General features: G+C 40.4%; 1 protein-coding gene across 1 annotated transcript in view; it reads right to left on the reverse strand.

Annotated features, from left to right (window-relative positions):
* VMP1 (vacuole membrane protein 1) overlaps nucleotides 1–15,083 on the reverse strand; it is a 118,809-nt gene that overhangs the window by 74,751 nt on the left and 28,975 nt on the right. The window contains exons 4-5 of the mRNA XM_004608614.3: nucleotides 14,447–14,537; nucleotides 11,632–11,742 (exon numbers count right to left, since the gene is read on the reverse strand). Coding sequence (XP_004608671.1) covers nucleotides 11,632–11,742; nucleotides 14,447–14,537 — 202 coding nt within the window. The remainder of the gene's footprint in view (nucleotides 1–11,631; nucleotides 11,743–14,446; nucleotides 14,538–15,083) is intronic.

Consider the following 15,083-nt stretch of genomic DNA (forward strand, 5'->3'; position numbering starts at 1 on the left):
AACAGAACAAACAAAAAAATTTACAAAATATCTAAAATATAAAACCAGGGTAAGAATGATAGAAATAATAGATGGTATCATTCATTGAGCATCTTCTATGCTCTAGAAGTCTCTGAGCTTTACAATGTACAAATGCTATGAATTTTTTCCTCAAAAGTGACAAAACGAAACTATTATCAGATTCCCTTTAAAGTCAAATAAACTGAGGTTTAAATTTAAAAACTGGGAAATAGTTCAAAGGACCAGAGTGCATGCCTGGGCCCAAGCAGCACCGACCAAGTAACACTGGGTTGGGTCTTCGGACGAGATCCTCAGGAGGTGCAAATTAAGTCAGTAAACCAACTAAGAATAAAGTAAAAGCATTTGCCAACAATTATATTTCACCAGTCAGACTCGGATGCTTGATTCTAATATATCTAACTGATGGTCTGAGTGAAAGTCACATAACAAAACCAGTTTCAACGATATTTCGATTATTAGTGAAAAAATAAAATTATGGCATTAAATGTGAATGTGGGCATTAAATGGGAGTATCACGGCTGGGGTATGACTCAAATGATAGAATCCATGTCCTGTACATTCTCGAACCACTGTGTGTGGTCTCTGCAGCAGTATAATGACAACAAAACAACAAACAACTGAATAGGTATACACAACAATGGAAAGAAAGCTGACTGTTGTTAAAACTAATCAATATGTGAGACCATTAAGAAAATGTATTTTTACTCATGTACTGGTATTATGTGAGCACAAAAATACAAAAATGAGATAATATCTCTAATTTAAGTAGGACTATCTTGAAGATTTCAGATTTCCCCAGATTAGAACCTGCAAATAGTATATTGGTTGTATTGCAACGCCACCCAGTGGTAGCCAAAGTACAGACCTATTTAGCATTTAGTTCTAAGGGAATGGTCATTTGTTTTTTGCTTTGTTTGGAGGCTACACCAGGTGATGCTCAAGGGTTACTCGTAGCTCTGAGCTCAGGGCTCACTCCTGGCATATGAGATACTAGGGATGAAACCCAGGCTGGCCACGTGCAAGGCAAGCACACAATTCACGGTGTTATCTCTCCGGCCCTCTAAAGGAATGGGTTAACTGCTTATAGTTAAGAGTGATAAATGATGGGCCCCTTTATTTTGGGCTTGTGGGGGAAAGGCCACACCCAGTGGTGTTCAAGGGCCACATCTGGTGATACTTAGGGGACCACACACTGTGCCAAGATTTGATTCACTTCATGGCTTCAGATGCATACAAGGCAAGTATCTTAACTTGCTATGTTCTCTCTCTCTGACAGGTCTTTCTGACAGAAAAATGTACATTTGCAAAGACACAAAACAACAGATGTTTCAGGGAATCAATAAACCTCCTGGAGTCCATATTTACTGATAATTAAATAAATAACTAACTCAGAGGTCTAACTAACTCCTTGAGCCTGCACAAAGCATCCACTCACTTTTACCATCATCTCCTCTCCTGAGCAAGCTCTAGTCCTGCATAAATAGTATCTAAACTCTCCTTTGGGGCTAGATATCCCTTTTTTGGAAAAAATTAGATTTCGGGTTTTTTTTTTCTTCTTGGGTCACACCCAGCATAGGGGTTACTCCTGACTTTGCACTCAGGAATTATTCCTGGTGGTACTTGGGGGACCACATGGAATGCTGGGAATAAAACCCAGGTCGGCCGCGTGCAAGGCAAATGCCCTACCCACTGTACTAACACTCCAGCCCCGAAAAAATTAGATTTCCACTGCTTTAATATTAATTTATAAACTTTGCTGGCTGACTAAACCAGTCATTTCCCCCACCCACCATCACTATTTATCGTGGATCAAACATATGTACCTTTTCTTTTTTGGGGGAATACAAAAGATGGTTGGGGATTTTTCCCAGCTCCGTGCTCAGAAGTGACCTCTGCTGGTGCTTGGGGGGAATGCATGCATTCTAGGCAATTTACCTCCAGCCCTCAGTACTGGCAAGAACCTAATTGGGAAATTCTGCCTATCTGGGTAAAATTTTTCTACTTCCCTTTAAGTCATGAGTCCCAATAAAGAGAATCGCAATGAAGAATGAAATAATCTATTATACTCTATTCTTTCTTTCTTTCTTTCTTTCTCTCTCTCTCTCTCTCTCTCTCTCTCTCTCTCTCTCTCTCTCTCTCTCTCTCTCTCTCTCTCTTTTGCTTTTTGGGTCACACCCAGTGATGCTCAGGGGTTACTCCTGGCTCTGCACTCAGGAGTTACTCCTGGCGGTGCTCGAGGGACCATATGGATGCTGGAAATTGAACCCAGGTCAGCCGCATGCAAGGCAAATGCCCTACCCACTGTACTAACACTCCAGCCCTTCCATTTCTTTTTTTAAGACCTATTTTGCTACAAGTAACTGTGGGTGAGAATTCTTTTTTTTTCTTTTTGGGTCACACCAGCGATTCACAGGGGTTACTCCTGGCTCTGAACTCAGGAATTACCCCTGGTGGTGCTCAGGGGACTATATGGGAATATGGGATGCTGGAAATCAAACCCAGGTCAGCTGCGTGCAAGGCAAATGCCCTACCCGCTATGCTATCACTCCAGCCCCTGTGGGTGAGAATTCTGACTACACTACTCTCCTGATAGTCACTTGTGCTCCCGAACTCTGTCCTCTGTCCCCTGTCCCTCTCCCTCTCTCTACCCTCCCAATCCCCCCCTCGTTGGGGGCCATAACCATACCTGGTGATATTCAGGGCTTACTCCTGGCTTTGTTCTCTGGAATCACTCCTGATAGGTTCAAAGAACTATACAGAGTGCTGGGAACTGAGCCAAGTTTGACCATATGCAAGGTAAGCGCCTAACCCACTTACTATCTCTCTCGTCCCTAGAATTCTTTCTGAGTTTGGAATACTGTTCCCCAAGTCTTCACATGCTGGATTTGCTCTATTGGCTCATTTCTGATCTGTTTTTAAAAAAAGGGTTGCTGTTTATTTATTTTGAAAAAGGGACACAGATTCATGATTAAAAAAATTCTCAATGCAGTAGGAACAGAGATTAGTGTCCTTAGCTTGATAAGGAATTTCTGCACTGTGGACTTCTCAGAATGAGGGGCCGGAGGCAGATTCCCCCTCCCTGCCAGATGGGCTCAGCAACCTCCACACCCAACATCCTGACATAGAAATGGCCAGTTCTCAGTATATATGTGGATACATGACACCTCCATTTCACAGTATTAATGCAGCCCCATTGGAACACAGCAGAATAGATGGGAAAGTTGCACAGAAGCCCATCATGCTTCATGAGCAAAAGCAATGACACAGAAGGCTCGACTAGCATGAAGCAGCACAGCAGATCCTCAGACACAGACCTTAATAACATCATTGTGAGATGATGTTTTTTTTTTTTACTCATCTATTTTCTGATAATCCCATTTTCCATTTTGTTGTAACGCTTAATATGAAGTCAATTAGTTTGTGTCTGCTATGGGGCAAGCTTGGGGGGGTGGTTGGGAATTGGTGGAAGAGAGGTCACACTGGCGGTGGGATTTGTGTTAGAACACTAAATGCCTGAAACAACTGTATTATGAACAACTTTTTGGTTTGGGGCCACACCCGTTGGTACTCAAGGTTACTCCTGACTTCACACTCAGAAATCACTTCTGGCAGGCTTGGAGGACTGTATAGGATGCCAGGGACCAAGCCTGGGTCAGCTGCATGCAAGGCAAGCACCCTACCCACTGTAATATCACTCCAGCCCCTATTATGAACAACTTTGTAAATCACAAGTGCTTAAAACAAACAAAAACAAACCTCTGAAAAAAGCTTGTAGCTAATATAGTTCCTAATGTAAAACTAGAAGTTTTCTCACTAAGATCGAGAAAAAGACAGAATGTCCCTCTTACCACTCCTGTTCTACATCAAACTAGAAAATTAATTCAATAAGGGAATATAAAGGAAATGGAAATTACTATGCAGAAAATCTCAAAGAGCAAAAAAACCAAACCAAACCAAATCAAACCAAACCAAAACAAAAAAGCCCTCAAACTATTAACTGATTTCACAAGGCTGCAGGAAACAGCACTAATACACAAAGGTCTACTGATTTCCCACAGACCAGCATTTAACATACCCAGTCTGGTCTTGTTTTTGTTTTCTGGGCCACACCCGGCTGTGCTCAGGGCTCATTCCTGGCTCTGTGCTCAGTGATCACTCCTGACAGGGCTTGAGGGAACAGATAAATCCCACCCGGGCTGGCAAGGCAAGCCTCTTAACAGCCATCATTCTGGCCTCCTATGAATCACACAGCTAGAAACTTACTAAAATGAGCTGCAAACATTTTCTACAAAAAGCCTTACACAGGAATTTTTATAGAAGCTTTATTCATCATTGCCATAATTTAGAAACAACCTTGTCTGTCAGTGAGTCAATAACAAAACAAACTGGTGACATCAAGGCATGAAGAGACATAGAGGAATTTTAAATGCATGTTTCTAGGTGAAAAAAGAAGTCAAGAAGAAAAAGATAGATGCTGTAAATACTAGTTTCCTAAAATTCTGGAAAAAAAAACCTGTAAAAATAAGACTGTTATGGATTTTTGGCATCCTTTCCTTTCCTCGCCTTTTATTTTCTTTCCACTTTTCCTTTCCCCTTCCACTTTGCTTTCCTTTCCTGACTCATCCAAGCCATACTCTGGACTTGCTCCTGACTCTGTGCTCAGGGATCCCTGCTATATGCTTGGGCATCAGATCATAGTGTTGAGGATTCAATTAGGATCCACCACCTGCCAGAAAAGGGCCAGAATAGTACAGGGGTATCTCTCCAGTCCAACATTTACTTATTTTTCTAACTATCTATTGTCACTGTATAGTTTAGTTAATTCTCATTGATTAAAAACATAACTCTTAAAAATTTGGAAACACAGTGTTCTAAGATATTAATCAAGAAGCTAATTGTGCAGGTGTTTGTCCTGCATCTCTCATATTCATTAATTCTTACTGTTTCTCATTAAACAAATGATTGTAAATTATTGGGCCTATGAAACAGAGTTCCCTGTTTGAGAATAGAAGTGCCTTTCATAACTCTTGCAAGGCATTTTCTCAGTCACTCTGTGTATGTGTGTCTGTGTGTGTGTGGGAGGAGGGAGGGGGCACACCTAGTGGTGCTCAGGACTTACTCCTATCTATGAGCTCCGAGATTATTCCTGGTGGGGGGTTGTTTCTGATATGAGATGCTGGGGATCTAACCTATGTGCAAATCAAGCTCCTACCTGCTATATTATCTCTCTGGCTCACTACCATTTACTTTTATAAGATGTATTTTACAGACTTTCTCTACCTTTTTATAAACATAGGTGGAGTCATATGTTTTAAAAAATATTGTTTCCATTTTGGGGTCACATTCAGTGATGCTCAGGGCTTACTCCTACCTCAAGAATTACCCCTGGCAGTGCTTAGGAGACCAGGGATAGAAATTGGGCTAGCCTCATGCAAGGCTAATACCCTACCCGCTGTACTATTTATTGCTCTGACTCAAGCTTTATAAAATTATTTTTGGTCTTTCTTAATCACAGTTCTTGTAATATCACTTACTATTAAACCCTTCATTTTTTTTTTTTTTTTTTTTGCTTTTTGGGTCACACCCGGGGATGCACAGGGGTTACTCCTGGTTCTACACTCAGGAATTACTCCTGGCGGTGCTCGGGGGACCATATAGGATGCTGGGATTCGAACCCGGGTCGGCCACGTGCAAGGCAAACGCCCTACCCGCTGTGCTATCGCTCCAGCCCCATCATGTTTGTATTTTTGTGGAATTGTTAAAAATATCTGGTGTCGGGGGCTGGAGCGATAGCACAGTGGGTAGGGCGTTTGCCTTGCACTCGGCCGACCCGGGTTCAAATCCCAGCATCCCATATGGTCCCCCGAGCACCGCCAGGAGTAATTCCTGAGTGCATGAGCCAGGAAAAACCCCTGTGCATTGCCGGGTGTGACCCAAAACAAAAACAAAACAAAACAAAAAATATCTGGTGTAGAAAGCTCATGATTTTAAATAGCTGAGGCACAAGAACGATTGGGTTGGAGCAATAGCACAGCGGTTCGGGCATTTGCCTTGCTCGCAGCTGACCCGGGTTCGATTCCTCTGCCCCTCTTGGAGAGCCCGGCAAGCTACCAAGAGTATCTCGTCTGCATGGCAGAGCCTGGCAAGCTACTCAGGGCGTATTCTATATGCCAAAAAACAAGGCTTACAATGGAGACATTACTGGTGCCCACTCGAGCAAATTGATGAGCAACAGGATGACAGTGATACAGGATATGGATGTTTAGCAAGAAGTTGGGAGAAGAGGGTAGGAACAAACAGCTAAAACAGGTTATTTTTAAAGCAGTGAAACTGTTCTGTGAAATATGTAATGCAATATATTTAACATTAACCATTTGTGAAAACCAACAGAACTCTAATACACAATGAACTATAAAAAATGGGTTTTAATTAATAATGCACTGGGGCTGGAGCAATAGCACAACCAGTAGGGCGTTTGCCTTGCACTGGGCTGACCCGGGTTCGATTCCCAGCATCCCATATGGTCCCCTGAGCACCGCCAGGGGGTAATTCCTGAGTGCAGAGCCAGGAGTAACCCCTGTACATTGCCGAGTATGGCCCAAAAAGCAAAAAAATAAAATAAAATAATGCATCAATATTGGTAGCTTAATTATAACAAAAGCAACACACTATGGGTTCAGAGAGACAGCTCAAGAGGCTGAATATATGCTCTGCATGCAGGAGGCTTGTGTTTGATCCACCACACCACATGATTCTTTAAAACACCTCTAGGAGCAACACCCAGCCCCTCTGGGTGTGTTACCCATGCAACACACACAGAAGTACCACACTGAAGGAAGATGTTAATGGGAGAAGAGTGAGAGAATATGTAGGAATTCTTAATCTTTTCTTTCATATTTAATCTTCATCGTTTTTTTCTGCTGAATTCTTAGACAGAGGAGAGAGAGGAGAGAGGAGAAAGGAGAGAGGAGAGGAAGTTGGGCGGGGAGTGAAGGGGGAGAGAAAGACAGAAAGAGAGAGAGAAAGATATATATATATATATATATATATATATATATAGAGAGAGAGAGAGAGAGAGAGAGAGAGAGAGAGAGAGAGAGAGAGACTTCAACCTTTTCTTTTTAATTTTTCTTTTTCTTTTTTGGGCCACTCCCAGCTGTGCTCCTGGCTGTGCTGGGGTGGGGTGTGCAGGGGATCCAACCTGAGTTGGCTGTGTGTAAGGCAAGTACCCTACCTGTTGTATATTAACCCTAACTGTTTTAGGCTTCATCAGTGAATTGATCCCTTCCCTCCCCCCAAGAGAAGCTTACAGTGCTCTTATGAACACCCCTAATCCCCCAATTTTACCTCTTTAACCTTTCCTTTGTGCCTTACAATTCCCCAAGTCAGGTTTGGTTACTTAGGTGACTGGACTTTGCATCTGAAGTGAATTACTTGCTTTTCTCTTTCCCCAATAACTTTTCATATTTTACTATAGAGCAATGTTCTTTGCTTAAACACAGAAGATTGTTAATGCTATGCTCCTAATATTTGGGAGTTGCCTGACTCAAATATATCTACTCTTGGGCATCTGTCATAATTACTTGACTCAGGCTTCAGTTGCTGTAGTTCCTAACACCCCAAAAGTGTGTCCTACTGTAGGACTTGGATGGACCTGGGGTGAATGGTAAAGCTACCCCAGCATCGAATGGGAAAATCTAGAAAGCATAAAAGCACGGTCTGTATGCAAGCTGTTATGACTTAAGAGACAGGACCCTCCATGGGGAAGGACAAGCTGAACCTGTCTGAGGACTTAGTCTGGCATTTACGGGAAGACTTGCTTGCCATCAGAGTCCAGAGAACTAAGTTTTGGTACGTATATTTCTTACTGTGTTTATCCAAATAACTAAGAGTATCAATAAAAAGTAAACTTAGTAGTTTTAGAAAGAGAAAAGCAATACAGATGTCCTTGAGAGACAGGACGTCTCGAGTTAATTCCAAGAGAATTTCCTCCACCAAATCACACCTACTTGCAGTCAGATGTGCTATACCAGCTCTGCGTTAAACAGGTCATTTTCACCATCAGTCTTTGGTCCCCTGTCTCTTTGTTCCTCTGTTGGAAGGGCGGTTCTCGGCCACCAAACGAGTCACACACTTGAATTCACACTACCTACTGTACAGTCTCTCTGGCCCTGCTTAATTTTTCTTAAACTGAACATTGCCCTAAAAGTTAAAGGCTATTAATTAAAAATAAGGAAAGAATACTTAGCCCTCTTCAGATATCCTTTTCTTTTCACCCAACCACTGTCACAAGCAATTCCCTGGGTTAGAAGATCTTACCCTCCTTGCAATATGATCATAATGCTCCTTTACATTTCTCTTTTAAGATATTTGTAATATGTAATGAATGGACAAAGGAATATTTAACTGCTTTAAATTCATTTAACTTTATCAACCTCTACTACTTCGCTTAAACCAAAACCCCCAAATTTATCTTTGGATCCTTATTCCTCCATACTAAACTACAAAATCTATTTCACTGGACCAAAAATATCTCTAAGATTTGTTCCATTTCATGCCAATTCCATTTTCCAATATGGGGGCCTGAGTGATAGTATAGCTGGTAGGGTGTTGCCTTGAACGTGGACAACCTGGGTTCAATTCCCAGCATCCCATATGGACCCCTGAGCACTACCAGGAATAATTCCTGAGTCCAGAGCCAGGAGTAACCTCTGAGCACTGCTGGGTATGGCCCAAAACCAAAACCAAAACCATTTGCCAATATGACTTCTGAAATATGAAATATTTATGTCATTTTGTCTTCATTCTGTAAGTCTTTTTTGGGGGGGAATGATCCCTTCTATCCTCACTCCCTGGAACCTCCACAAAAGCCTGTCTTTCATAAGAGATACTCTATTTTATTTATCTCCTTTTCTAGCTTTCACCATCTCTGACACTATAGATGAATCATATATTTATAAATGCATAACTGGTAATTATACTTGCTTAATTTTATAGCTTATGAGATTTTAAGTGCTCTTCAGAAGTTAAAAAATATCAAATTTAACTTGATTTTATCACCATACTTGATTAACTAATATTACAGACAGAGCTGAGTATGTTAAGAATAATTATCTTCTTCAAAACTCTTGAAGAATTCTAAATTTGTGAAAGCTAACCACAGTCCATTAATACTGTATTTTAATCAAGAGCAGAAAAAACTACTCAACTTATTAAAGCAAAAACTCGATTGTTCAAGAAAATGAATTATATAATGCCCATCTGTACACTTCTAAATTCTTTAACTAGAAACATGGAACTCAATGGAACTAAAACTAAAGTTTCACATCAGGACATTTTATAAAGGTTTCTGATTTTCTTTTTTGGGGGGAGGGTAAAGGTGGGAGCCACTCCTGGCTGGCAGTGCAAAGGGAGTCAGTGAATGCCAGGGATCTCAAGTCACACTGACCCTCAAATTTCTTTAACATTAGTATATAATTTAGAAGGTTCACTAGAATCCCTTTCTGTTGAGAAGAATGTGCTATCTGGAATCCAAGTTAATCAAATACTACATGTGAATTCCTCAGTCCAGTTCTTACAAGGAACCTCTGAAGGCAGGCCTATGAAACAACAGAAAGGCATCCTGTAATCTCTAATTCCTGTAGGAATTCTTGTAAATGCTACTATAGTAGGATACTTCTAAGAATACAGTTATTAAAGAAGCAATGATATAGGTTACTTCTGTAGGAATTATGCCTTTATTTGGGATAAAATCAGAAAGTAAATCATGAAAAGAAATTTAAATTCCCATAAACTCTAGAGTTTTAAATTCCCTTAAACTTGGAAAAGTTATATATCAGACTAATTCCCAAATTACGCTTTAGGCTATTTATTCAACAACTTCCTGAAAAGTTAATTGTTCCTTAATACTTATATATACTTCAGAAAAGAATTTATTGAAGCATTGAGTGAAATGGTTTGAAAGGCTGAATAATGACTTCAGCATTCAACACTATTATAACATCCTTCAGTGTTTTAATTTTTTCGCATGGGACACATCCTGCAGTACACAGGGGCCATGCGTGCCAAGGATCAAACCTAGGGCCACATCAACAGCTTTTAGTCAATCATCAAACTGTTTTCAATATATTATTCAGGGACAGGAACAGGAACAGAAAGAAATAAGGGAAGTGTTCCAGGGCAAAAACTTTAATAAAGCTCACTCAGCAACAGCAAGTTTATATGATCCCATTAGAAATGTCTACTTAAACACTGAGTCCTAGATGTCTTGCTTATCACCCCAGTCCTAGCTCTGATCTTACTTCAGTCTATCTGTGAATGTTCAAAAGGAACTGGGGGCAAAGGGATTACAGTCCGCAAGGTGACTGTCCTGCATGCGGTCAGGCTTGGTTTGATTCCTGGAACCATATAGGTTCCCCTGAGCACATAGTCAGAAGTAAGCTTTGAACACGGCCAGGGATGGTCCAAAAATAAAACATAAAGAAAGAGAAACAGAAAAGGAAACTATCTCTTCTCCAATTCTAACCTAGTTTAAAAAATAAAATGGAGAAACACATTTTACACTTTGGTTTTAGTGTACTAAAACCAAGAACTCATTTAGCTCATGCATGGAATATTTCATCAACTACATTCAATATAACAATACCGAAAGAATTTTCTGAGTATGTATATGGTATTTGAAAAAGTGAGGGAAAACATTGTTTCTCATTTGTTAATCAACAAAGTAGACTGTCTAAATTCATTCTAAATCTTAGTGAAATATATTTAAAGAACTGTTTCGGGCTAGTGGCTCAGAGGTAAAGCACATGTCTCATGAGCCTAAGGCCCTGCATTTTATCCCCAGCACCACAAACAAAACAAAACAAAAAGAGCACAAGAGAGTGAACTGCTATTCCAAAATATGTAGCACTGTAACACTGTCATCCCGTTGTTCATGGATTTGCTTGAGCGGGCACCAGTAACGTCTCCATTGTGAGACTTGTTACTGTTTTTGGCATATTGAATATGCCACTGGTTGCTGGCCAGGCTCTGCCATGTGGGCGGGATACTCTCGGTAGCGAGGTGGGCTCTCCGAGAGGGAAGGAGGAATCGAACCTGGGTCAGCCGCATGCAAGGCAAACGCCCTACCCACTGTGCTATCACTCCAGTCCATCCCAAAATATGGAAGAAAAATATTCCAAAATATGGAAGAAAAAAATTTCCTGAATGAACTGATTTAAGAAAACAATCTCATTTGCTTTAGAGTTTTTCCCCCTTCTTTTTTCCTTTTACACTTCTGAACCAAGAGGCTGGAAAAAAAGTACAGAAGGTAGGGTGCTTGCCTAGCATGCATGAGGCTAACCTGGGTTCCATCCCATATGGTCCACTGAGCTTGCCAGGAATGATTTCTGGGTAAGAGACAGAAGTAATCCCTGAGCACCATCAGCAATGGGTCCCTCTACGTCCCCCTCCCCCCAAAAAATTGAAGCAAAAAACATTAAAACACCAAAACCAAATAAATAAAATTTAAGGCACTGAACTGAGGATAAGCTTAAACAACTGAGCACTTTAACTACTGAAGGAAAAGCACCAATCTTTCAATAATGCTTATTAAAAGAAAGTAATTCTTACCAGATAAAGCAGAAAGGTGTGCAGTCCTGTTCCAAGCCCAACAGAAGACAAAATTCCTAAGCCTATCCAGTAGGCATATAAAAGAAACTGTTTCTCTATACGTTTCACATACTGAAAAACAAAAGACATGAGGTGAAAATAACACAACTAGAATTCTTAGGCAGAAATGAGGTATTTATAAATTACAAAAAAACTTAAAGCAACTAAAACAGGTTTCCAATAGGAAGCAAATATTAATATTAACCCTCCCTTTGAAGATGGCTAACTGTAACCTGTGATGAAAAGATGGCAAGAAATAATCTAATTGAAATAAAACTCTCATTTATAGACCTTTAAAGTCATATTCTTCTGATAACATTTATAAAAAAATGCCAATTGTTAATAAACTATGTATAAAAATCAGAATTTTAGGGGCCAGGGAGATAGCTCAAAGGGCCAGAATGTTCACTATTCTGCATTGCATGTGTCAGGTCAAGTTTGATCCCTAATACCAGATGGCTCCCCAAGAACTAGTGACTGAAGTACCAAGCCCAAGTAGTGCTATATACTGGGCCCGGCATCATATCAGGCCTGTACAGTCACACCAAACACTTCCCAGGAGTGGCTCCTGGCCCCAGGACCACTGGAAAAGGCCCCCAAAAGAGAAAAAAATTTAAAGATATTGGAAGTTATAATAGTTTTAAGAAAATGTAATATACAGTGGTAGATAAACAATTTTTTTTTGTTTTTAGGTCACATCCGGCGATGCACAGGGGTCACTTCTTACTCTGCACTCAGGAATTACCCCTGGCGGCGCTCAGGGGACCATATGGGATGCTGGGAATCGAACCCAGGTCGGCCGCGTGCAAGGCAAACACCTTACCCGCTGTGCTATCACTCTAGCCCCTAGAGAAGCAATTTTTAATAAAATATCTGTGAATGAAATATACTCCTGCTTATCCAAGTGAAAATTGGCAAAGAAATGACTTTAGTACATTTAAAAGTAAGAAACTTTTCAAACAAGAAATAGAAGGACTAACTCATTGAGTCTGAAAGAGAGGGACATAGAATGACTGCACTCATTTGTGGTACATAATATAACATAGTATGAGATTAACACCCAAGGACAGTAGAAACAAGGGCCAGGAGGATCACTCCGTGGTTGGAAGCCTGCCTCATGAGCTAGGGGAAAGGGCAGCTGGGATAAGAAGGAATCACTAAGTCAATGATGACTGGAGGGATTGCTCAGGAGGGAGATGTGTGCTGAAAGTAGACTAAGGACCAAACATGATGGCCTCGTAGTATCTGGATTACAAACCATATTCCCAAAAGAGAAAGAGTTTTTTAAAAAAGCCTGCCATAAAGGCAGTAGGTGGGGTTGGGGTGGAAGGAAGCATACTGGGGCCATTGGTGTTGGGAAATGTACACCAGTGGAGGGACGGGTGTTCGATAACTGTATGACTGAAACTCCATCATAAAAGCTTTGTAACTATCTCATGGTGATTTAAAAAAATTATATATATAAAAAAGAAATAGAAGGACTGGAGAAACAGCTCAAAAGGCTAAGTGTTTGCTTTTCAATGCAGAAAACCTGGATCTGGGTTTGACCCCTGGCACATGGTCCCTAAAGCACTGACAGGGCAACCTCTGAGCACCACAGGGGGATGACCCCAACGGCCTGAGAAAAAAGTGAACTAAAATCTACTGGAAGATGAATTTGTTTGAAGAATCTGATTTAAGTTCCCAGCAAACCTTTAATGCTCCAGAAATATAAATATATTTAAAAACAAATGCATTTGAAAAAATTAGAGATTAGAGTAAACTGGTTTAAAATATAAAATAAGGGCCAGACAGGATAGGGGTTAAAGTGGTCGCCTTGATCTGGGCTGACCCTGGTTTGATCCTTAGCACCACACATGGTCCCCCCAAGCCCTTCCAGGAGTGATCACTGAGCACAGAGCCCTGAGAACAGCCTGATGTGGCCCAAAATAAATAAAATATAAAATGATGCCACTTCAGAATCATATCTTAAATAACTTGATGTTTATAAAATGATACCACTTCGGAATCATATTTTAAATAACTTGATGTTTTTCCATTTTAACAATTTTTATAAAATACCTTACCTTCCCTTCAGTAATATACTTCTAAACCACATGAAATAAACTTTCCTTTTAATTTTATTTTTTTTAGTGAAGGAAAATATTTTTTATTGAAAGAAATCTACATAGAAAAGTGTAAGAGGAGAAAAAGAGAAACATACATTCAAGTGAGAACAGGGGCTTCTCCTGAGTGGAAGGAGCCTGAACTTTCCTATGGGTACATAACCTTCAATCTAGAAGGCATAGATGACAGTTTAAATGGATCACAGCAATGAACTGTAAAAAATATGAAGACTTTGGTAATAAAGGATTTCGTCCCACTCTAACTGAACATCATGAGGACATGCAATTAAAACCTTAAAGGTAAAAGCAGTGATACAGGGTTGAGACAACAATAGCTTGAGTCCCAGTGCACACACATGTCCCCCGCCCCACCCCAAGAATTACCATGCATGGCCTCTGAACCATTGGTGGAGCCCAATAAACAAAACACAACAAAAAAGGGTACTGACATATATCCAAAATAAATGCTTAAAGACCAAGGACTAGACAAGAATATTTTTAATATTTGGCCTGAAAAGCAAGACATTATGAAACTGATTGAGATAAATTTAAAAAACATAATCAAGCCTAAAAATGTTGAAGGTAGGTATTTTATGAAACCCAAAATAGCCGCATCTTGGAACTATATGAGATTAGACAAGTGACAGAGAAAATGTTGCTGAACTTCTTACCTGCTGATGAGCTCCTTCAACATAATACGTAGCTATAAGTGCAGCAAGCAGCAGTAAAAAAGACACCACAATGCTTTGACGATGCCATAATCTTAAAAACAAATTAAAAAAATAAATGATTATCTCGATCTCATTTTTAGAATTAATCACTCTTAATGGCATTTAACTCAGCTATAAAATGTATTCTTTTTTGGGAATTCCCTGCCATAGTGGCAGGGTGGGGTGGGGGGAGACGGGTCTGGGGAGGGGGGGAGGGATGTTGGGTTTACGGGTGGTGGAGAATGGGCACTGGTGAAGGGATGGGTTATTGAACTCTGTATGGGGGAAGCATGAGCACAAAAATGTATGGATCTGGGGCTGGAGCGATAGCATAGCGGGTAGGGCGTTTGCCTTGCACGCGGCCGACCCCGGTTCTAATCCCAGCATCCCATATGGTCCCCTGAGCACCGCCAGGGGTAATTCCTGAGTGAAGAGCCAGGAGTAACCCCTGTGCATCGCCGGGTGTGACCCAAAAACAAAAAAAAACAAACAAACAAAAAAAAATGTATGGATCTGTAACTGTACCCTCACGATGACTCTCTAATTAAAAATAAACTAATAAAAAAAACTTAAAAAGCAATAATAAAATAAAATTAAA

This window comes from Sorex araneus, chromosome 3, assembly GCF_027595985.1.
Source record: "Sorex araneus isolate mSorAra2 chromosome 3, mSorAra2.pri, whole genome shotgun sequence".
NCBI classification, from domain to species: domain Eukaryota; kingdom Metazoa; phylum Chordata; class Mammalia; order Eulipotyphla; family Soricidae; genus Sorex; species Sorex araneus.